The sequence below is a fragment of the Python bivittatus genome, unplaced genomic scaffold (assembly GCF_059951505.1).
Source record: "Python bivittatus isolate LINGU-HERP-01145 unplaced genomic scaffold, Pbiv_v1 ctg000390_np1212, whole genome shotgun sequence".
Lineage (NCBI taxonomy): Eukaryota > Metazoa > Chordata > Lepidosauria > Squamata > Pythonidae > Python > Python bivittatus.
In genome coordinates, this window is record NW_028277070.1 from 664,895 (window position 1) to 689,194 (window position 24,300).

Below are 24,300 nucleotides of genomic sequence, written 5' to 3' on the forward strand. Positions count from 1 at the left end.
TCTCAGCTCAGAAATTGGGTCCCAGGGCACTTCATAACAGCGTCAAGCACGTGTCTGCAGAAACTTTCCAGGACACTCAGAAGCAAACCCTTTATAAGAGGAGCTGCTGCGGAGGTCGGTGAGGGGTGGAGGGTCCTGGGTGTGGCTGGAGGCAGCGTGACCCCAAGGTTGGTGGATGAGGTGAGGCTGCCGGCAAAGAGGAGGGCGGAGGTAGTGGGGAGTTGGTGAGGCTGGCATGATGAGACCCGAGGCCAAGGAGGCAAGCCCATTTTCTGGGAAGACCAGGGGCCAATCAAGGCGTAGTATTGTGGGGAATGTGACAGTGTGCTCCCCTTTGCTCCCCTGGACCTTTGGTGGGGGCAGGTAGGTCTGGCATCTCCTGGGATGGTATTGGCCTGAGCCTGAGGAACCGGGGGTGCCCTTCAGCCCAGATGCAGCATGGAGTCTGGTGCTGTTGGGAATGCCAGGCTGGGGGGCAATCAGTCCGGCTAGGGGTTCTCTTTCCACTGTACATAAACACTGTATATAAACAGAGAGCAAACCCCATCCCATTCTAGCACTGAAGATGTTACTTAGCCGAGTACTGAAACGTTTGCAAGAAAACAGCCAAGCTCAGAGAACCCCAAGGACTCCACGGTTCTCTTTCTGCTGGGCTCCGGGACATCACCCCATCAGGGCCTTGTTTGGTCTTTCACTTGCCTGCCTAATCTGGAGGGAGGGGGGCCAGGGCAGGGCTAGACCAGAGTTGTCGTGGCTCCCTGATAGGACCCAAGCAGAGTGCCAATGCAGAGCAGCTGGTGGGGGCTTGGTTGGGACAAGGCAGTCCATGGTTTTGTGCGAGGGGTCAGGTGTTTGGTCAGTGAATCTGTTGTTGGTGTGGAACAGAGGAACCAGACAGGGGAGGAAATGTTGGGGCAGGGGGAAGCCAGTGGGGTTATTGGAACTATGATGGGCAGAAGTAGATATGGTAGCAATCTGGGGGAGGGGGGGAGGATGCACCCAGGGATGCCTGGAGCGTCATTTGAGAGCAATCCCAGCGTCCTGCCCTCAGTGTTCACCCTCTGGATCAGGGTGCCCTGAACTTTGGCTGTTGCCGTTGAATGCCAGGTCGGTGAGCAATAAGGCTGCCCTCATGACTCGACTGTGGATGAGGGCACCGACCTGGCATCCATCACCAAGCCCTGGGCAGGCCCAGAGGGGGGTGTTCCCCTCTCGAAAATATTCCCCCGAGTTTCAGGCTCTGCATCAGCCGAGACCCTGAGGAGAGGGGCGACTGTTACCTGTGAGTGACTGAGGGCTTTCTGAGGCTCTGCTCTACAGATAACTGGGCACGAGGCCCTCCGCCGAAGGTGGGTCTACAGGAATGGCTGGGATTGCTATGGCTTTAACGCCCTCCCTGCTTCGTCCCTCCCTGCTTGAGATGCTGGATTCTGTGCTGAGTTCGCAATGGAGTCCTGAAGTTGGCTGCAGCCCTGGGTAGGGTTACCGTTCATTGGTGGTGAGGGACAGGCCATGGGACTATGTACAGGGCCATGGGGAAGAGCATTAATGATATCTCACAGATAGGAGTTGGATTCTGACTGGACAGGTCCAGACGAGTTGCCTCAGTCTAAACTGAGTTTGATTCTGTGACTGCCCATAAAGTGGACAAGGTCCTCTGTAGTGTAAGTTTGGCCACCTATCAGTTAGGCCCAGGTCCCTCCTGGATGGTTAACATGGCACAGGAGGTGCCTGTGGGTGGGTCCATGCATTGGTACCGGCCTTAGGGATGGGGAGGCGGAGGGGGCCGCCAGCCTTAAGGGAGGCAGTGCATCTCCTTCTCAAGAGGCTGCAATACCCACAGTAGAAGATTGGCTTGTCGGACCTGTGCTGCTGGGGAATTCTGGGAGTTGAAGTCCACCTATCTTCAAGTTGCCAAGGTTGAGAAACTGGGGCCTAGAGCTGCTTTTAGAGTATCAGTGACATGTCAGGAGCTGTACTTCCAAAAGAAGTGGGTGAGACCAGGACTAAAGATTTCATGGACAGTCGGACTGGAAATTGGAAACAACCCAACCCACCTCCCAGGGTGGTTTGTGGGGAAAACAGGAGCAGGGTGCAATATTCACAGTGCACTGAGTTGCACAAAATAAAAAGTCAGACAATAATAAGAACAGTAGTTGAAATACTGTCTGATCATATATTTAATGTCATCCAGCCATCACATTAAAAATGGCACTTTGGCAACAACATTGGGAGGTCTCTGGAGTGGCTATCAGGGTGCACACTTTGGCCATAAACCAGGTTTGATGCTAACTCGGCACCAAACAAGCCCCTTTATGGCTTAACCAATATGGGACCCTAGACCTAGTACTGAGATTTGGAATTCACACATTGTATGTTCCCTTTACCTTTTAGCAATTCTATTATAATGTCATTAGTGTTTAATGAAGATGCAGAGCAAGTCTCCCTTGGAGGAGGCTGATTAGTTTCTGAGTTTGCATTCCAGCCCTGTGATGATTGAGGAGGGGCTGGAAAACAACTTGCAAAGATTTAGTGAACCTGGCAAGCAAGCGACTCAGCCAGCAAGCAGAAGAGACGCCATGCCCCCCCACCCCGAATCAGACCTGCAAGAGGTGAGCTGACCTGGCCTCCAAGCTAACGGGCAGCAAAGCATCACAGACTTTTACACATCTTGAAGCTTGGGGTGGGTGGTGCCAGCTTAAGGGGAAAAGACTATTTTCATTCTAGCACAGCTGATCATGACACAAACCTGCCTGCCTCATTTGTGGACTTTTTAAAATTGATTATGGGCCATTAAGTTGTTGTTGACTTTTAGGGACCACATAGATCAATTTTCTCCATGACGATCTATCCCTAACCTGGTCCTTCAGCTCTTTCAATGGAGCCTCTATTGCCACTGTAACCGAGTCCATCTCCCTCGCTGCTGGTCATCCTCTCCTCCTCTTCCTCCCACCCTTCCCAGCATTAGAGCCTTTTCCAGAGAGCTGGCCTTCACGCATTGCGTCCGAAGTAGGATAATTTGGGCCTGGTCATTTGTGCCTCGAGGGAGAACTCCGGGCTGATTTGTTCAATGATCCATCCGTTTGTTTTCTTGGCTGTCCAGGGTGTTCTCAGGAGTCTTCTCCAACACCAAAGTTCAGAGGTGCCAACGCTCTTCCTCTCCTGCTTCTTCAAAGTCCAACTTTCGCTTCCATAGAGGGTCACAGGGAACCCCACGGCTTGCACGATTCTGATCTTTGTACCTACAAAGAGACATCACAGTATTTGAATATCTTTTCCAAGGCCTTCATGGCTGCTCTACCAAGTGCTCCTCTGCAGCATATTTTTTGACTGCTCATGATTGGTGGTTGATCCTAAAAGGCAGAAGCTCTCCACCACTTCAATACCTTCATTGGCAGTTCTAAGGTTGGTTGTCCTACTGTTGTCATTAGTTTGGTCTTCTTTATATTTAATTTTAATCCCATTTTTTCACTGAGCTCCTTGACTTTCATTACTAGAGCTTGCAGATCCTTGCATTTTCAAGTATCAGAATAGTGTCGCCAGCATAGCTCAGGTTATTGATGTTTCTTCCTCCAATTTTAATGCTCATCTTCCAATCTAGCTCCCCTTTATATTCAGCATATAGGTTGAATAAATAAATAAGGGGAGAGTATACAGCCTTGTCACACTCCTTTGCCAACCTGGAGCCAGTCTGTTTCGCCATGTTCTGCCTGTACTGTGGCTTCTTGACTTGTCTATAAGTTCCTCATGAGGCCAATGAGGTCTTCTGGGAATCCCATTTTTCCGAGCACTTTCCACGGCTTGATGTGATCAGCACAATCGAAGGCCTTGTCATAACTGATGAAGCACACGCTGCCTTCTTTTCAATATGCTTTGGCCTCAGTTGCCCAGCATGCATCAGCAAGAATGTCTTGTGTTCCTCAGCCCTTTCTAAGCCATCTGGCATCTCTTTTTCCATGTGGAGCTCTAATCTGGGTTGGGTGACCCCAGCACGATTTGGCTGGAGTATGAAATTAAGGATCCTGTGCGGTTGTTTGTGTGCACTCTGTTAAATCTCCTGTTCTTGGTACCGGAATGTAGATTGGCCTCTTCCAACCTGTTGGCCACTGTGTCATTCTCCAGATTTGCTATTTACGGCATTTATGGGCTGAGAAGAAGGGAGGGGAGGGGGGCAGATAAGGGGAGAAGCTGCCTAGCACGGTGTGCCTATGCTAAGTGCAGCTGGGGCTGGGGGGCCTTAAAATGGAAACCTTGGGGGTTCGTGGTGGTCCAGCCACGACGCTCCAGGATCCCGGGGCTCTCTCCTCTGCCCGGCTGCGCGGCCTGCCCAGTGCTCTGCGCCGGCAAAGGGAGGACCCGGAGGAAGGAAGGCCGGCCGGGCTGCAGCGAGCGAGGAGCGGGCGAGGGCAGGAAGGAAGGGCTGGAAGAGGGTCACCGAGAGGGTTCGGGCGAGGGCGCTGGAGCGCGGCTTTTCTCCCGCGCAGGGACGTAGCTGCTGGGACCTCTTTGTCTACTTTCGGGAAACGTCCCGGCAAGGGAGGAAGCGGTGCCGAGCGTCCGCTGCGACCCTCCGGGGAAGTCCCGCGCCCGGACGGAGAAGGCGCGTTCGACGGCTGCAGCCCCAGCCCGAGCGCCGGCTCTCCGCCCGACGGATAAAGCCGCGCCCGCCCGCCCGCCCGGCGGCCGGCGGGGGAAGGGGAAGGGAGGGAAGGGGAAGGGGAAGGGGTGCGCCTCGAGGGGGCGAGGCCGGGTTCGCCGGCTCTGCCGTCCCTCCTCCCGCCCAGCCCCCGAGCGGCAGCCCGGCCCGGGAGCTGCTCCGAAGGGCGCCTCTGCGGGGGGACGCAGCCGAGCGCGCAAGCCGCGGCGGCCGCGATGGGGCTCTCGAGGCGGGCGGCCTGCTGCGCGGGGCTGCTGCTGCTGCTGTCGGCCGTCTTGGCGGTGGGCGGAGGGCTGCTGGCGCTGCTCCTCGGCAGCCCCAGGTGCGACCCTCCCCGCTACGGGCGCGCGGCCGTGGCCGCGGACACGCGCAGGTGCTCGGACGTCGGCAGGTAGGCAGGCAGGCAGGCAGGCAGGCAGCCGAGCGGGGGCGGATGGGTGGGCAGGCGCGTCGTCGGGGGGCGGCGAGCGGGGCGCTGATGTTGCTGCAGCTGCCGCAGACGGGGCCGGGGAGAGAACCGACGGCTCTTTTCAGCGCGGGTCTCCTTCCTCGATCCCGCGGGCATCTCGCACGCCCCCGGCCAAGCAGGGGAGGATGGCGGTTGCTCCCTCTGCCGCCCCGGCCCCTTTCGGCCAACTCGCCCAGCGCTCGGCTCCCCAGGCGGTGCAGATGCCCGGCGGACCTCGAAGCTGCGCCTCTCCGGCATTTCAGAGCTTCTCGACTTTGATCTGGGAAGAGCCCCTGCGACCTCTTAGGCGCCTCTAGCGCCCACCACCTCCGCCGTGCAAGGCCAGCTCACCATGGAATGGTGGGTTTTAACTTTGTACCTGCCCAGACTCACTGCTGTGTGACAGGCAGCCATATACATCTTTTAAATAAATAAATTTCAAATAATTTTTAAAACTTTCCCTAGAGCATGTAATATACTGTAATGAGGTTTACTGCCATCTCTTCAGTAAGCTGCTAACTTTTTAAACTTTGCTGAGTTCATTCATTGCACTTATCGCTAATATGGTTTCTTTGGTTTTGGCTCAGCATAAGCCCAGGCAATTATGGTTTACTCAACAAACTGTGATTGGGAAGGGTTTATTGCAATGCGTGAACCCTCTGTTTTGCTTGATTCCTAGAAAAGTTCAGAAGAGTTCAGAAGAGGTGGCCTCTTTAAAAAAAAGCATATGTTGCTGTTTTGCAACTAGGCTCATACTGTACTGAGTTAGATTTCCACTTTAGACATGGATTTCAGTCTTGTTGGAATCCTTTTTCTCGCAGGACCAAAGATCTTTAGAGACCTCAGTTGTCCGTATCTTTCTATGATGCCCTTGTCAAATACAAAACATAATTAGGGGGGTACATCATCTCTGGGATACCATGCATTGGGGTTAATAGGTCAAAGCTGAGTTGGGAAGATCGCCTTTCAGACACACAGACCTTTCCATGAACACAAATGAACGAACAAAGAAGGTCCAAACTGGCTGTTGAAGTGAAGGAAGCGTTAGTGTCCTTCAAAACAAACCCCATAAAGCTACAGTAATCCTCAGTGGGCCCCCAACAACAATCTCCATGCATTTGTGTGTTGGATTGCTCACCACACATTTTTTAATATAATTTTTATTAAAGTTTTTAATTGCAGTAATAAACTAATACAAACAACTCAGAAAGAGAAACGTAAAAAGAGAGAATAAAAAGTGCAGAGAAAGAAAAAAATGGGAAAAAAGAAAGAAAAGAAAAAGGAAAGAAAGAGTGAATTCATAAAAACATGTCTTATTTTAACCTTGATCAAATAAACCAATTTTATATTCCTTCCTTTTACCTCTGAAAATCTTAATCTTTCATTCACACATTGTCATAGGATTGATCTCTCTTTTTTATCCCATCTCATAGGCTTCTTTGAGACTTTAACAAGCCTCTTTTGTAAATCCAACAAAAAGACATTTTCCAGGTCATTCTCTTGGTTTATCATTTATATTTCCCCTTTAATTTTTAAAACTTCAGCCAGTTTCTTTTATATATCCAGTCCTTATCTGGGTCATTCTCTTGGCCTGTCACCTGTTCCACTTTAAATGCCTTCTCTGTTTTGTAATCTCCACTCTTTTTTACCCAATATTTCTGATGCTGCCATTTCTGCATCCAGCAAGATTTGTTTCACGCCTGTCATAGACCCAGTCTATCCATAGAAGCAGACATCATTACTGATATTATTATATTGTGGCTACTAATTTCTGGCCCCATTCTTCAAATATCTCCTTAATATTTCAAATGTTATTGTATTTTGTGTCATTTTGTAAATGCCAATCTTAAGGCAAAGGCAAAGTTGTTGTTTTTTTTCTTTTGCTTGGAATCTTTAGTCCCCTCTAATGTCTGATTTAAATCATAAGAGACCTCTCTTATTTCTGTTATGACTGACAGTAGACAAGATGATTTTGGTTCCCATGAAAAACTGTTTATTTAATATACTTAGTTCCAGAATCTTATAGTAAAAGTTTCAGTATTCCAGATTTGTCTGGACCCTTAATTTGTTTATAACTTTCTTAGTTCAAAATCTTATTTAGCTTTTTGCAATTTATTTCAAATTCTTTAAGTTCTTAAAATTATAGTTAAATTTTCTATATTTTCTAATTTTTCTATTCAAAAATGAAGATAGACCCACCCAATTTGTCATTCCGAAGATCTCTAATAATTTTAAGATGGTTAGATAAGCAATTTCCAAATGTGATTAGAAAGTGAGGTTAGCAAACTTTGCGTGCTTAAAAGTCTCCCCTTGTCTCTGCACAATTCAGAGGCGGCACCTTCTCACAGAGGGCACAAAGGGTGGCACTTCCCAGAGGTTCTGCTGGACCGGCCCGGTCATAAAAAGGTGCAGAGGCTCTGACCGGGCCGGGCAAAGGGAGCCAGCAGCTCCGCAGGCCAGGCCAGGCTAAAGGGCACCTGGCTCAGCCTCCAGCCCTGAGCACACCTGAGCAGGAGGTCCCGGTCAAGGATGCCCCGGGATTTCCCCTCCATGTCCCTCAAGGGCACATCACCAAATCCCACCCTTCCATGGGGAGCAGAGAGGGTCTTCTAAAACGCATTTAGAGCTCAGGAAAAGATGCTGCCGGGTCTCCACAGGGTTTTGACAGCTGCTGTTCTATGAGCCAAGGCGACTGCATTCTCCTGAATCTCAGCCCTGGCTTTGCCTGAACCCAGATGAGTGGGGCGTGGGTTCAGGGCTCCAGAGGCCAGATCGGGAGGAGGCGCGTGCAGATAATATTTGCTTCTAGGGCAGAGTCCTGCTGGGCCTCTAAAGCCACAGCCACATGGGATATTAGACAGAAGAATCCAGGGTTGGGGGCCAAGAGGGGCCACTTAAGGGGAAGCTCGGGTGGGGAGGGACATTTGGGGCTGCTCTGCAGGGGAAATTCCTGGAAAGCAGAGGGGAACTCGCCCCCGCCCCCGCCCCCCACCTCTCAAGGGGGCTCTTGAGGGCCTTCAGTCGGCTTCTGGGCAGGCAGGACCAAGAGCTGGATGGCAAGGTCCCCCTCCCGCTGCTGCTGCTCCCGGACAAGGGCGAAGGCGCCTCTTTCCCACAACGGCTGGAAGGAAGGAGGTGCCTGGGAGAAGGCTGGCCCTGGCCAGTAGGATCCCCCCACACCCTGGGAAAACCAAGCCGGGAGGGGGCCCAGCCAGTTGAGCTCTGGCCCGACGGGCAGCTGGCCGACGGGGCCGGGTGCCCCTCCTGCGCCTTCCTCCTTTGCTCGGTCAGGCGCCGGGAGGAGAGCCGCTGAGCGCACGGAGCGGGGTGGGGACTCTCCCTCGCCACCCCGCCAGGGACAAGCCAGAGCTGACCCAGGGCTTCCCGGTGACCTGCAGGGACGGCGCCACGTACCTGCCGAAGGCACTGAGCCCGGCGGCGGCTCCGGGCCAAGCTCCCTCTCTGTTGGGGGCACCGGGCTCGCCCGCCTCCCCCCCACAGACCCGTTCCTTCTAGACTGCGGGGCGGGTGTCAAAAGCACCGAGGGGGAAGCCCCCACAGCCTGGAAAGGCCGTTGCCCTGCTTGGCCAGCCTTCTGTGGGGAGGCCGGGAAGGGAGTTGCTGGCTCTGCTGAGTCGACGCCAGGCAGACACCGACTCCCTGGCTCATGATCGGCGGTTATCAGCACCTCTCAGGACAGTTTCTTGTCACCAGTGGCCATTGGTAAGCTTCTGTTTTACCACAACAGCCGAGCACGCGGCCCTTTGGAATCCCTGGCTGTCTAGACCAGCGTTTCTCAACCATGACAGCTTTAAGAGGGGTGGACTTCAACTCCCAGAAGTCCCCAGCCAGCCTGGGAGTCGAAGGTCACCCTTCTTAAAGTTGTCAAGGTTGAGAAAGGCTGGGGTAGACGCTTCCCTGTCTCTTCCTGCTGATGCACTGTGCTGATGGTCTCCTGCGTGGTCTTCTGTTCCTTGTCAGTGAAGACAGAACCACGTGACCTGGAAGAGAGAGCTGCTTGTGCTGTGTGGATTAATCTGCATCCCCAAAGACAGTCTGCAGCCCTCAAGTGAAGTCCTTCTCCCCACCACGTTAAAGCAGCAGCCGCTGGCCCCTCACCTCTGCCGGTAGAAGAGCCCCATTGGCTCCCTCCCCTCAGGCAGCCGCATAGCTTGAGCTGTAGGCGCTGCTGCCGTTGTGGTCCCGGCCGCCTCTGAAGAGCCCCGCTGTGCCTCGTTGTTCAGGAGAGCTCTTCCGCTGCCAGTGTTGATGTGCCGGGTTTTAGCGCTCTGTCCTCTTTGCGCCCAACAGGGACATCTTAAAACGTGGGGGCTCAGCAGTAGATGCTGCTATCGCAGCCTTGGTCTGCACGTCCGTCCTGAACCCGCAGAGCATGGGCCTGGGCGGAGGCGTTATTTTCACCATCTACAACGCATCCACAGGTAGGCTCGGCCAACCTCGAGAAGAACTGGACAGGTGGGACCATCGATGTGGCAGCATGCACTGCTCCTCAGAAAAGATGGTTTTCTTTTTTTGCTATCCTGAATCCTGTTTTCTAAGATCCTAAGGAATAAATAAAATGTAAGCTACCGACAAACTATGGCTTTAGATGTGGAATGAAAATTTGTGTGTGACATAAGGGTTTGTGTGTGAAATAAGAGATCTGAGATTTGAATCTAGGTAAAATTTGTCAGGCTTGTGGTCATTCATCACTTCCATGAAAGGTGGGTGGATTTTTCAATGTGTTCTCCTTTGGATTGCAGGAAAAATTGAGGTGCTCAATGCTCGTGAAAGGGCTCCCCAAAACATTACAGAAGGTTTGCTGGATCAGTGTGGACACTTTTTGCTTCCAGGTAACTGTACAATTCAGTAATGCAGTGGTTCAGATCAGTGGGGTTTGGGAGGAAATATGTGCTTGGAGGCTTGAGGCCCTTGATCTCTCTGGAAGAATTGCCCTGGTAGATGTTGTGGTACACCAGGAGATGATCTCATTTCTCACTGGAAGAAACATGAAGCTGTCTTGGGAAAAGAGCCTTCCAGAGGCGGTTTCACCACAGAGGCAAGGTGCATGTAAGATGGTATCAACCCATTGGTTGGACTCACTCCCCCCAAAACCATTATAAGTTTCTTCAGTCCAGCGTGTGAACCCAGCTGAGTTTTGCAGCCCATGATTAATGGCTTAGAATTTTGTGTGAATGAGACCACTTATTCAACAAACTTTAGTTAAAACAGTGCATAGATGCCATAAGCAAGATATCACTGTATATAGACTGATAGAATTTCAGATGTGGAGCAACCTGCCCTCTTTAATCCTAAAGAGAGAAAAAGCATACATTAAGCAGAGAAAAACATACATGTGGGCATCAGAACCGCCATTCTCTTCTGGATTATGACCCTTAAAATCTCCTCCCATGCTTGCATCTGAAAGGTTTTTGCTAGGATGAGTGATCAGGTAGACACTCAGATTCTTCAGCTGATTTCTGTATGTTTTTTGCAAGTCATATGAAATTGTGGAACTATCCCAGGCAGTCTAATAGTGCAATTAGGGTGATATATAGAAGCATAATTTGAGAAGCTTCTGTGTTATTTGTAAGAAAGTCAACAGCCTTGCTTATATAGGGGCTCAGTGGATTGCTGTTCCTGGGGAGCTTCGTGGTTATGAAGAAGCTCACCTACGCTACGGCAAATTGCCATGGAAGGATCTTTTTGAACCCACCATCGAGATGCTTGGCCTTGGAATTCGGGTACCGGACATTTTGAGCCAGTTTCTGAAATACCTGGAGTTTAATTCACCTCTGAGGAACACATCCTTATGGTAAGATAAGGTTTTTAAATGTGGCAGGTCAATATCCTGTTTGGATCCTTTACAGGAATTTTGAATGTGGCCATGCTGAGATCATTTTGCCATAGTTGCCCACCACAAAATAACAATGCAAAATGCTGATTGGTAGAAGAGAATTTGGGAAAAGAGGAATATGAAATTGTCATTCAGGTTCTCTAGTATGAACCTTAATATTCAGCTTTTGATGAGCCACAAGTCCAAGACCTTTTCACACCTATTGTTACCAGCCACATCTTGTACTTGTGCATTTGATTTCTGTTTTCTAAATTTAAAATTCAATGTGAAGAGCTCAATCTTTTATTTTCAATCAACTTCTTTAATCTATGACCATTTTTAAAATGTTATATCTGTCTTCTAGGGTATTATCTATCACCTAATGTTGTATCTTCTGCAAATTTGTTATCCATTCCCTCCACTTTTTTATTCAAGTCATTGTAAAGAGAGGACTCAGGACTAAACCTTGTGGTACCCCGCATTGCCACCCTCCAGTTTGATCAGGAACTGAGGATGAATATTGTTTGAATATAGTTATCAAGCCAACAGTAGATCCATCTAGTGGACCATGTTTAATTAGGTTGCTAATTAAAATATGAGGTACAATGTCAACTGCTTTGCCAGAATAAGATATACTGTGATAACCCTCCCATTATTCCATGTATGTATTTATTTATATTATTTATATAGCCATCCATCTCACACAAGTGACTCTGGGGCAGCTTACGGGATCAAAACACACAAACCCACCCCATCTAACTCCCCCCACCCCGGCACCCAACCAGAGCTCATCGGTCCACCTGACCTAAATGCCCTGGAGAACAGCCAGTCTTCAGTGCCTTGCAAAAGGCTATCCATAAAATTACCCAATCAAAACAGGAAGGTCAGTCTGATAAAGCTTGTGATTCACAAGTCCATGCTGCCTTTTAGCCCGGATTGCATCTTCTCTAATATCTCCTGGTGTTTGACTGGCGTGTCCTTCCTTTTCGCTTCTGAAATGAGGGACTTTGGCCTCATCCTTCCAGCTGCCCCAAGGAGGATAAGCCAAGATAGGAAAAGAGTTTCGCCTTCTCTTTCTTCTCTCTCTCCCTGCTGCCCCCAAGCAGTCTTTACTGAGGTACAGGATTATTGCTTGCCTACCAATCTGGCTTGGCAGCACCTCTTCTTGCCCAGTCGGGGGGGGGGGGGGCGGCTGAAGAGACATTGCCTTTACTTTCCCTTTCAGGGGTGGCATGCTTCTAGGTGGCACCCCAAGGGGGAGCAGCTGCCCCAGCCCCACTTCAGGCAAGGAGTAGAGAGGGAATCTCCCCCTCCTAGCCACTGGCATTTGGGCTTTCAGCCACTCCCATCCGCAGGAGCTTTAATGCCACACGATTGAAGAAGATCAGTGCATCAATGCAACATTTGGAAATGCACGGAACCGCACTCACTCAGATAGTTCTCTAATCTCTCCCCCAGTATGACTAAATGCTGCCTCAGGAGAAATGAAGTATTTAAAGGAAAGTCATATCAGGGGACAGATTAGAGACCCATCTCCTTCCTTGGGAGGTAGCCAGAGTTCGTTGTCTGGGCTAAATAAAGGCTTACGCAGGCGGGCCTCCAGAGCAGAAACTGCTGACGGGCCTCCTTCTGTACCCTCTCTTTCAGCAAACTGGTTTGCAATGATCAAGGAACTGTCCTGAGACGTGGAGAGGACTTACACTGGTCAGCCCTAGAGAAAACCCTAAAAGCTGTGGCAGAAAATGGGGCCAAAGAATTCTACACTGGGAAGACAGCAGAAAAGTTAGTGCAAGATGTAAGAGCTGAAGGTAGGACAAGATTGCACAGTTCTCCCAAGCAATGTTACCTTTTATGTTCCTGCCAGACACATAGCGAATAACTTGCGTGCTGTTTAATATTGGAATGGGTGATCTCTGAGTCTGAGATGTGAGAGAAGCAGGCTCTCAGCTTCTGTGAAATGAAGCAGTGTTATACCATCTGCCAAAAATGCGTGTGACTGCACACAGTGTTCTGGCTTGGTCTGGGTTGACCTCATTGATACCTTCATTTCCCTTTTAAAAGGATCTGGAAGAAGCTAGTGAAAAACAAGAATTATTAGATATAACAGAAAAAGGAAGCTAAGCGGGCATCTTAGTTTCTGTGCAGGCACTTTCTCCACCAGCAAGGCTTTGAGTTCTTTGTCAGATGGACCCCTTTTGACAGAAGTCTTTCCAAAGGCTTCTGAGTAAACATTGCAGTAAGGGCATGAGGACATGTCTTACCACAGCTAAAGAACAAGAAGGAAGTAATAAGAGTTCATGGATAACTTGCAAGAGTGCAGAGAAGACAGAAATGGGTCTTGCTCTGTCCTGCTTTTCACAAACAAGGTAGGGTCCAGGGTAAGCAGTGAGTTACACAGGTTTGTAAATATCTCCTGTAGCTTATAGAAAATGTTACCCTTTTATCCTTTTACCCTTCAGTCAACAAATTTTACCCTTTTATCCTTTTACCCTTCAGTCAACGATCGGAGAGGACAAACATCACACCGTTTTGTGCTGAATTCATTCCTCTGATATTTAATAGAAGTCCCCTGCTTCCTTAATCACCGTAAGGTCTTTAGGTCAGATGGGAGCATTGACGAGCATTGAATTTGTAGTTAGCAGTTTGGGTGGCATAAATGGGTTGACTATGGGCTCTTCCTCGTGGCTGAGTTTAAGTGCTCTCCACCAGTTCTTAAGCCAGCAGAAAACAATGGCAGCATAACCTTAGTTGCCCCCACGGGTGATCTACCCTTCCACAGGTACAGCCTGACATGCTGTTCTTATTTCCAGAATACAGGCACATTAAAGAGAGAGAGAGACCCTTGCCTGCTTCCAACGTAATCAGTTGGCAGGAAAATGTCCACAAATAATTTTTCTTCATTTGAGAAGCAGCTCTTGAAGAGGTGAATTTTGTCAGATGGCTAAGACCATGCGGTTTGACCATTTATCAAGACTCACTCTGGTTTTGCATAATGTTTCATTGAAAGGAAACCAACTGTTGGTAGAAAATCAGGTTAATTTTACATATGGATTTTGGAGTGCCAAGCCAGTGTTCCAAAGCAGCCAACAACAGCTGAAAGGTGCTGGGAAAGTTGTTCTCCTTCTTCCTCCCACCTCACCATGCAGCCTGCTCCACCACCCTCATTGGTCAGCTGCTGTTCAGGCTGATTGGTCACCTGGCCAGAGGGTGGCTCCAAGACTTGGCCTACAGAAGGGAAAGCCTCTGTTGAAAGAACTAGAGCCTCCCAGGGCCCAGAACAGAATGGTTTCAGGAGCTGGAGGTCTTGACTCGGCCCCAAATAGCCAAGAGGTGCCAGGCTGATTCCAACCTCTAGGGACCTCAGTGCCACTTGCAGGTTGGTCAGTGAAATATATGAGGTTATATCCATGCAGAATTGATGTTGGGATAAGGGAAAAGAGAAAACACCAGCTAAGGATGATGTAAAGTTGACTGAGGTATGGGCTGCAGATAAGAAAAAGGCAAAATCGTGATACATTCGTGTTTGTGCCATAATCAGATCCAAGCGGGGAAAGACTCTGTAACTGCTAAGCTAGCTGTTGGCCTTGGCAACACTCCCACTTTTCCTCCAAAGTAGCTTTCATATGAAGCTGCGCAGAAGTCCAATTAATTACAGATAGGTAATCCAAGATCTTCCTTCCAGAAAGAGGGGCAGAGAAAAATGAGCTGCAGATAGTCCTGAGGGCCATCTGTTGGTCAGTATGGCAACTCGTAGAGTCTAATCTGCTTCTGGTTTGCAGAGTCTCCTCTGGCTTCAGGTCAAGAGGGACTATGTACCTCCTTTCTGAAAAGCACTACCTCCTACAAGGATTGAAATGATTCACTCTCTTTTGCTGTCATGCCTGATTGTTTAGGTGGCACCTTGACACTGGAGGACCTCGAGAATTATCATATTGAACTGATGAAGCCCTTGAATATTTCACTGGACAAATATACCATATACTCAGCCCCTCGGCCAGCAGCAGGAGCTGTCCTCTTCTTCATCCTCAATGTCCTAAAAGGTAAATGAGCAAGGTGCAGCTCTTGGCTCCAAAGGCCTCTTTGTGAAATTACCAAGCCTGTGCCCAGCTTGGGAAGAATTACAGCTGGCTTCCATGTGGTGGGGATTCTGGTAATACAGGATTGAGAAAGGCTGTTTCTGGAGAACCAGCTTGGAAACTCACCATCAGTGATCAGTCTTCAGCTGTTCTGAAGAAAAAGCTGGCAGTAAAAAACGTGGTCTTTTGCAACTTATTCCACAAGTCAAGCACAAGCCCGAACTCTTCCACAACAGAATTTGAACGAGGCAGCCTACTCAGAGAGGGCTATCCTTCCTCCTAGGACAGGGTTTCTCAACCTCGGCAACTTTAAGATGTGTGGACTTCAACTCCCAGAATTCTCTAGCCAATTTGCCGGCTGGGGAATTCTGGGAGTTGAAGTCCACACATTTTAAAGTTGCCGAGGTTGCGAAACCCTGCCCTAGGGACTCCACTTTCCTTGTCCAGAGCCTGAGTTCCTCACCTATGAAGCCTAGAATCCTCCACGCCCAGAGCTGAGCAAGATAGGACAGGCATCTGTTTATTTATTGGCATTAAGGGGAACTCAGGGAAATCACTGTCTGCGGCGTGGGGCCCTGCTGCAGTTTTTATTCAAGACCAAATTATTGCATAGAAGCTTGTTTCCAAAATACAGTAGAATTGTTATCCCACTGCATAAAGCAGAATGATACTGGGGAAAGTCCAGTAAGATATTGTCCTTCAGATTTGTAACTGATGCAATTATTGTAAGTTTGTAAAAATTAATGTAATATTGTAGTATCTACTCAATATACAAATGAGGAATGTATATAAGTTTCATCAAGAAAAGACGGGATATTGGGTTTTGGGTTTTGGGGTTTGGTTTTGGTTTTTTTACCGAAAATGAGTTCTTTTTGTAAAGTAATTTTCTGTTGTTAATTTTGCTACATACTCTTCACTTCAAGTATTTGTCATTACAATTATTCTGTGACATTGGAAAACACTCCTGGCCCTGATGGTTTTCCAGAAGATTAGTATAAAAAGTATACTGGCCTTTTCCTGTTTCTGCCTTTTCCAAAAAACCCCACATTACCTCCATTTAGTTTTAACAAGACAAATGACACAGTTATTCCTAAACTCGGCATGAATTCCACCAGATTTATTACAGAACTATTTCCTTGATAAATATGAATGCCACAATTTTAACAGCTGCTCTGGCCTGTAGATTAATTTACAGGGTATTGTTATAGCTGTATTGATTATTGATCCATTATCGTTTCTAATAATGTATTTTTAATGGTGTTCTTGCTTCCTCAGATTAGACAAGATATGAGCTATAATTTCTTTGGATGCTGAGAAAGCCTTTGGTAGAGTTCCTTGGTACTTTAAAATGGATTTTGACTCAAACTTCCCCAAAGTTTTCCTATTTTGGACTGATATATTTTATTCAACCCTTAAGTAATGAGTTAGTGAATGGCATTTCATGCCAGGGTGCCTTTTTTTTGGTAATTTGGCTAATTACCAAATGCTCGAATGCTAATTTACATTATGCAAGTCCTTCCTGTAAAGAACGTGACATTATTTTAAACTAATTTCCAAGATATCAAATACATGTCCTCGGTAAGAACATCCTGCAAGATTTTACCTTTTGAGAAACGTAGATTTACACATGTTCTGTCTTCCTGCTGGGCTTTCATCTGAGTTTGGTTAGTAGATGGAACAAGGAACTTTAGCATTCAACTCTTCAGGCTCAACCTGAGAATTATTACTGTATCTTGAAATCGTGGCAAGAATTGGAATCCCTGTTGGCCTGGGGATCTCAGTACAGTGCTGCAAGAATGCAGACCTGAGCTCTTTTCCCATGAAAAACTCGTTTATGGGATAGTTCAGTTTAAAAACAAGATCTAAATCTATTTTTTTTTAGTGAAGTGAGTTTGATAACATTATTACTTTGTAACCATTCAGTTCAAAGAAAGCTGTTTTTAAAACTTTGGCAGAGATAAAAATGAGCTTGATTTATCTCAGAGTGTTTGGTCCAAATGTTATTGCTGGTTTTGAAGTTCTACAGTTTTGGAGGACTTAATTTGTCTTGTAAGTCAATAAACTTTCTTCATAGGAAGCTGAAGCTCATGAAGTTGATATTAGTTATTTATATGATTTCTAGAATAACAAGCCTGAAACTTAGTTAAACAATGTGAAATAAATTTCCTATGATCTTACGATAATATAGCAACAACCAAAAATGGATCTAGGGAAATGTTTAATGGTTGGTTGCAATCACCTTGCTGTTGGAGATGCAACTCAGGAATTGGAATATTAACTTGTTTGATTTATTCTTGTCCTAGTACCACATTTTGGGCTCACATCAATAGGATTATTAATGTGATGGGCTCAATTATTGTGTGTTAAGAATGCATATGTTCTTCTTGGTTACACCCTTGGTATTTGGAGTAAAGATATCAAGAACTAGCATGTGGAAACAATATTCTTCTATCTATAGAATTTTACAAAACGTTGTAATTCTGTATTAAATTAATTGTATTAAATCAATTGTAATTCGGTATTAAATTAAAATAAGTTTAAGTATATTGATGAGTGGAGTAATCCACAACTCTCCTTGTCTTTCAGGGTTCAACTTCACCAAAGTGGATATGGAAGCACCAAACAGAAGAGCAAAGGCCTATCACTATATTGCAGAGACCTTGAAGTTTGCCAATGGCCAAAAAGCAAAATTAGATGACCCTAATTTTTCTAATATAAAAGAGGTAGGTCTCCTCTGGGACTGCCTTCAAATTTTTGGAATTTCATTAGGGTCAGCAGCTCAGTGTTCACAGTCATCATGATTCCCCACTGTTATGTCTAGTAGGTTGTGTCAAAAACTGGTACTTTGCTCCCAGTACCTTAGTCAGTACTAGGCAATATTTGATACTGATTCCATCCCTTCATTTGTTAAATTTTTCACCTTAGTGATGGGGAGGGAGGGAGAATAAGGACAAAGTTGTTCTTATTGTTGTTTTTAACTTCCAGAAGGGTGGAAGTTAATATCTGTTTTATTCTTTACGTATTTACCATTTATAACCTGTATTTCCACACCATTCTTTGCAAGGTAGTTCTTCATTGTCCCCCAAACATTATAGAAATAAGCTGGATGTTTTCCTGCAGTTTAGCGTTCCCATTTTTTTGAAGGGAGCAAATGGCCCAGAGAACACAAAGGGGGATGCACAAAAAAAGAACTGCCAATTTTTAGGTAACATCATGAAAATCAGCATTTAAATGCTGAATGCCTCATCTTTCTCTCCTCATCATGGTTTGCAAGCAGTATATGAAAAGAGAGTCCTGAATTTGTAGTTAACATGCAAAAAACTGATCTTTGCAACAGCCCAGAGAAGTTGAATAAATATAAAATGTTCAAATTTACAAGCAGAACAAGGAACATATAAAAGTTTTGCTGATTTCGTATTGGATTAAGATGCCTTCAGAAGCTAGAGGGATAAGAAGCTAGCTATTCAGTTGAAAGTGGCTCTGACTTTTGGCATCGGTACGCTATGTGTACTAATACAGAAAAGGGAGTCTTCCTTTTCCTGTATTCCGCACCCCTTATCCTTTGCACAGAGCACCTTGAAAGTATACAGCTTCAGTGTATTTTCCTGTGCAATAGGTTGTGCTGCTCAGTTGCTGGGAAAGAAAACTCTGAGGCCAGTGACTTCACCCTCTCTTACTCAGTGGTCCTCAGAGTTGGTCAAGAAACCCCACATTCTGTTCAGAACCCTCTTGGCTTGTGAGCAGATTGGAAGGGGGCATCAGGTACACCCAGGGCAGGTCTCCTTCACCTGACTGGAATGCCCATCTTTCAGGAGGTTCTCCATGAGCTGATTTCAGATGCCTTTGCTGACCACGTCAGGCACTTGATCGACGACCGTGGTGACCACCCAGCCACACATTATGACCTGGTACAGCTGAGAACGGCCCCTTTCGGCACCTCACACGTAGCTGTTTTGGCAGAGGATGGGAGTGCTGTGTCAGCCACCAGCACCATCAACCACCCGTAAGTGGGCATTAGCAGTGGACCTGTGATGCTGAGAGGAGCCTTGACAACCCTGGCCCTCCACTTCCAGGAAGTCTATCCCTCGGTTTTGTGGACACCCCCCCTCCCCACATCCTTCCAATTAGGGTCTCTGCAGAAGCATCTGTAGTAACTCCATTGAAGACCACCTCCAGTTGCAGGGTCCACCAACAATTCTGTGTTTGAAGCTGACCCCAGTTGGGCTTGTGCTTTTTGCACACCGTCGGTTCCAGGCATGCTCCTGCTTCTCCTTTATTAACCAAAGGTCCCACAGGCAAAGCTAATATACTGTTGGGGACGCTGCTTGCCACCTTCACCAAGCTGAGTCAAGGCCTGGCCTATCCAGAAGTCCCCTCTGAAGAGCTTCTGAGCCAGCAGGGGAGCTTTGCCTCCCCAAGGAGAGGTTTTATTTCCCAGCAGAAGTGCCAAGAATGCCCAGTCTGAGGGGGGAGGCAGTTGCTGAGGCTGGCAGGAAAAGGGTTCACTGAGGACACATGAGACTATTTCCACTGGCTTGCAGACTCCAATAGTTTGGGGCAGGGAAAATCTAGCAGAAAGCATTGTCTTCCCCTTGTCCCCATTCCTTTCTTGTCCATTCAGCAGGGAGAGATCAGGAGGACCTCTCCCTGCTGGTCTCCTGGGACTGCTTTCCTGGTCATGAGGTCTAAGGCCTTGAGATATAGCTCTTTTACAGGCTAGCACATACAGCATCCCCATCAGATTTCCAGGGGAGGCCTCAGGGCCTCAAGATTCTTCCAGGACTTGCCCATCTAACACTCTGTTCAAAACCTGCTTCAGGAGGTGGATGAGGCGCCTGCCAGACCTCCATCTGCTGCTAGGGGCCAACTGAGCCCCCTTGAGCCCCATTCAGAGAGATTATCTTAAGCCACACAGCCAGAATCGCAGCATCCTCTTGATCAAGTGCAATGTTCACGTCCGTATCCTCCCCTCTCCCATGTGCTTTCTCTGTGCTTAGGTTTGGCTCAATGGTATATTCGCAGCAAACTGGAATCATCTTAAACAATGAGCTTGCTGATTTTTGCATGAAGCGGTCTAGCAAAGACATTTCTCCAGGTGAGGGCCACTGCCCCCCCAAAGAACCCCCACAAAATGCCTACCGTGCATCTTCAACCACGGGACAGGATCCTGAGAGGATGATTTCAACATCTGCTGAAAGTTTTCTTTTAATTATTAGGCTGAAATTTTATTCAGGGGTGTGTGTCTCTTATCTCCCAAAAGTAGGACCACAAGCAAGGTTGACACTGGTTCTCTCCTGTCCCAAATGCAGGACCCAGAATAATGGCCTTGTTCCAGGAAAGCAAATTCTGAATGAAGGTTAAAAGGAATTTCTTAGCCATAAGAGCAGTTGGGCACCAAAACCAATGACCCAGAGAACTGATGGCTGGAGGCTGGGCAGCCATCCGCCCAGAGAAGCTGGTGTTTGGATCCCTGCCCTGAGCAGGGCGTTGGGCTTAACATCAGAACATAACATCTGGGTTGCACCCCTGGCCCATTTAGTCTGCCAGTCTGTTCTCACAGTGGCCACCTGACTGTGAGTCTCCTAGGAGATGGCCTTCAGAGGCAGTCATACAGCCATTGATCTTCATGCCAACTCTCTCACGTGATTCTTAACATATGGTAAAATGACAAAGTTTCCTAGGGAAGAGCCAGTTCTTTTAACTGCTCGGGCTGCTCCTTATTGGATGCTTGACCGCCATAGAGGATCCAACAAATGAAAGTTGCTATTTTCTACTTAGTTACTTGGGAGTAAGTCACATTGAGCTCACTGGGTCTTCCTCTGAGATGCTAGAATGGCTCTACAGTATAAACAAGCCCTATAGATCACCGTGGGAATTGCTGCTGAGGAAGTGTGTAAGCATGGTGGCGCCTTTGTGTCAGTGTTTTTTCCTGAGAGGTGGCTCCTGCAGGGAGCTAACGCTTTCTCCTGTTGTCCCCCCAGGAGAGATACCTCCGTCCTCCATGACACCGTCCATTCTTCTTTCTAAAGGTGGGCAGTCCAAGCTAATAATTGGAGGCTCAGGTGGGCCCCTCATTATCCCTGCTGTAGCTCAGGTAAGCCGTGTAAGCTCATTGCCTTGTACAAGAGCTGCCCTTGATGATGACCCACAAGCTTTCCTTAGTTCTGTCCAAAGTCTTGTCCTAAATCCACCCCACCTGGAGTGTTTTCTTCCATTGCTGTGATTTTCCTGGAAGAGGGTGCTTCTTCTTCTCAGCTGAGATGTGGTCAGAGGAAACCGATGGCAGCCTGATGGGATTATTTTTCCTCTGAAAAGTCACTTTCAAGTTTAATCTCTTTTCCATGCGGTTAAATCCCTTTTAATTACAGGAATGTGCCACTTTGGGTTGGGGGGGGAGGAGCACTTGACCTTCTGTGACTGGCTAGACACTGCATTTCAAAAAGTGAGAGGAGTCGGGGCAAAAGACTACCTTGATACAATTTAAATCAGTCATATCCACTGAATTGCTCCCCATGAATATTCCTTAGCTTTCACAAGGATGCTTCTGGCTAGACTTTTCTTCCATGGGTTTATCAAAGGATTCTTTCTGTTGCAGGCCATCGCCAATAAGTTATGGTTTGGGTACGATCTGGATAAAGCCATTGGAGCTCCCATTCTCTATGCCACCAGTAGCAGCTCCATTCAAGTGGAGAAGCAGTTTCCACCGGTGAGACGTGGGACTTGGTTCTTGGCTCTTCTCTCCCTCCCTCCTCCTCCCTTCCCCAACTTTGTGCCAGTGGACTCCCAGCAGACACCAACGGCTTCATGAACAAATATTCACAGCAGCAAGGCTGGGTGAAAGCAGCCCCTTGTCCCTTGGTGGACAGGAGAACCAGCTCCATTACTTCACAGCCTTGGTCCAGTTCTTAACGTAATCAAGCCCGTGTGGGAACTCTTCCCCCATCTCATTGTGGGAAGCGTTTGTTGCGGTGGGGAGATGCTCACAGAGCTGCAGCTACTTTGCCGGCCTTCCAATAAATCAAAAGAAATGAAACTGGGAAGAGTAAGGCTCCACCTCTGGTGTCTGCTCCCACTCCTTCTGCAGGGCACCCTCCTGATCTTCTCTCAGGTGAAAAAGAGAAATGGCAAGATCAGTCATTTGCTTTAGGAAGAGTGGGTGAAAGTGTGGGAGACAACTGGGACCCAGACAGAAGAGTGGGACCTGCTGGACTTGCCTAGAGTATAGCTGGAGAGTGGAGGCAGAGAGTTTTGAGAATAACACTCTTGTCCATTCCTCAGATGGGGAAGTCACCAGTATAGTGCAGAAACTTATTTTGGGGTATTTTATGCAGCTCTGTGCAGTCTCCTCCTGTCCCTGGAGTTCCCTGCCCAGCTGATCTTCCCAGAGGGGAGACTCAGACTTTAGAGACTGTCCAAGTCCCGATTGTGGGATTCGCTACAGCCGGTTTGACCACCATCCAGTCTCTGATTGAAGACCTCCAACAAAGCAGAATTCACCATTACATGGGCAGCTTGCTCCACTGGCTTACAGCTCATGCTGTCAGGAATTTCCTCCTGTGACCAGCCTGAACCTGCTTCCTTGTAATTTTAATCCACTAAATCTGGTCCTGCCCTGTGGGTCAATATAGAGAATGAGGCCTGCGGACCCTGTTGGATGAATTAGTTCGGCCCGTTCTGCATCTGCCCAGGAGTGGCCAACCCAGTCTTCTCCCTCAGGGTGTTGCTGGGGCCTGCCTCTTACCGCTGCTGGTCAGTCCTCCTTCCTAACATAATGGGCGTGGTGAGATGGGCGGCTATATAAATTGGTTTGATGATGATGATGATGATGATGATGATGATGATGATGATGATGGTCCAAAGAGCTGTGCAGGAAGCCTTCGAAGGGGGTGTGTGGGGCTTACTGGTGCTTTTTTCTCTGCAGGACCTCGCGAAGGCTTTAGCAAGCATGGGGCACCGAGTCAGCACCGCGCAACAGCCCCTGAACGTTGTGCAGGGCATCTCCCAGGACAGCTCCTGCGTCTTCCCTTATTCTGATCCAAGGAAACAGGGGGAAGCCTCGGGCTATTAGAAGCTGGGGAAAGCTCTGGCGAACTCTCCTGCAACCTGTTAACCTTCTCCGGAGGTTTGGCCTTCTCCTTTGGCCTTCACAGAGGCTGCTGCAAGGAACTTCTGATACATTTCTATGCAAACCACACACCCACACCCAAACTATTCTCCACATTTTTCCTCCATCAGGCCTAACTTCTTGCTGTTGTTTGCCCTGCACCCGCGAGACATCAGTTCTGTAGAATTGGAGAGGCTGAGCCACAAATCTGTCTCCTGCGGGAGGGAGAGGTGTGTTGGACTGAGTCCTGCTGGAGTAACTTCTTCTCTGTCCTGAGACGACAAGAATGTGTTGCTGCTGGAAGCCTAGGATGTCCAGGGAAAAAGTCTGGCTGGGCTTCCCACCCTGAGGCTGGCAAGGCGGGAGTCTAGAAGGCTGAGCCTGTATTGGGTAGGAGTCCAAATTCTCCTGGAAAGCTCGTTCTGGACTGGAAAGCCCGAGGAGAGCAGTAACTCTGCAGCCGGCGTGACTGAAGCCCCTTCCACGCTCACGCTTGGAAGCCGCATTTGCTCAGGGAGAAAACGAGCAATTAGCTGGGCAAGCAAATGAGCCAACGCTCCGGGGACCAGATGTAGCAGCCCCGGCCTGAGTAGGGTCTGCTTTGGGGAACTTTTAAGCCTAAGAGCCATTAATGGTTTGCTGAAGAGATCCGGCTGGGGAGGCGGGGCACGACTTCGGAGCCAAAGCCGTCAATGTGAGCGCTTATTCTCCCTGTGTCTCCTGCTAAAAGCGAAAGCGATGAACCCCTGCATTCCCACCTGCTGAGCCTTCACCAGCAGCTGCATTTCCTCTGATTGTTACTGTGCTGGGCGGGGGGAGGAAGCGGGGAGGGGGGATTGTACCAGGGATGGGAGAGTCATTCTGGATGGTGAGCTTTGTCTATTTCCTAATGCACATTTGTTCTATAGGAAGTTTAAAATATATTTTCACATATTATTTGTTGGTCTGTTTCTTTTCAAATCTCATGGCTTTGCTTTTTTCTTTTCAACCCCCCTTCCTCCCCACACACAGATTATTTTAGGCTGAGAATTGCTCATGGAGGATGTTTAAGGATTTCATGTTTTGATTTTGTCTGGTCAGGGCACCTCTTTAGAAGCCCATTTTAATTGCCCTCCCCTTCCAAAAGAGCCTTGGGACCAGCAGTGCAATGTGGCCGGCTTCCCGTTGGCCCCTTGGCAT

At 48.1% G+C, this 24,300-nt stretch overlaps 1 protein-coding gene across 2 annotated transcripts; it reads left to right on the forward strand.

Annotated features, from left to right (window-relative positions):
* Positions 1 to 4,725: 4,725 nt before the first annotated feature.
* On the forward strand, positions 4,726 to 23,989 carry GGT5 (gamma-glutamyltransferase 5). Of its 2 annotated transcripts, none has more exons than XM_088143736.1 (12): positions 4,726 to 5,048; positions 9,417 to 9,547; positions 9,869 to 9,958; positions 10,725 to 10,920; positions 12,589 to 12,749; positions 14,835 to 14,981; positions 17,604 to 17,740; positions 18,830 to 19,020; positions 20,015 to 20,112; positions 20,999 to 21,111; positions 21,613 to 21,723; positions 22,939 to 23,989. In XM_088143736.1, the coding sequence occupies exons 1-12, from the start codon at positions 4,873 to 4,875 to the stop codon at positions 23,083 to 23,085; spliced, it is 1,698 nt and encodes a 565-aa protein (XP_087999862.1). In that variant the 5' UTR covers positions 4,726 to 4,872; the 3' UTR covers positions 23,086 to 23,989. The 2 variants fall into 2 exon arrangements, with proteins under 2 accessions (XP_087999862.1, XP_007437440.1); XM_007437378.3 differs by lacking the exon at positions 4,726 to 5,048 and adding an exon at positions 5,095 to 5,465.
* The last annotated feature ends 311 nt before the right edge of the window (positions 23,990 to 24,300 follow it).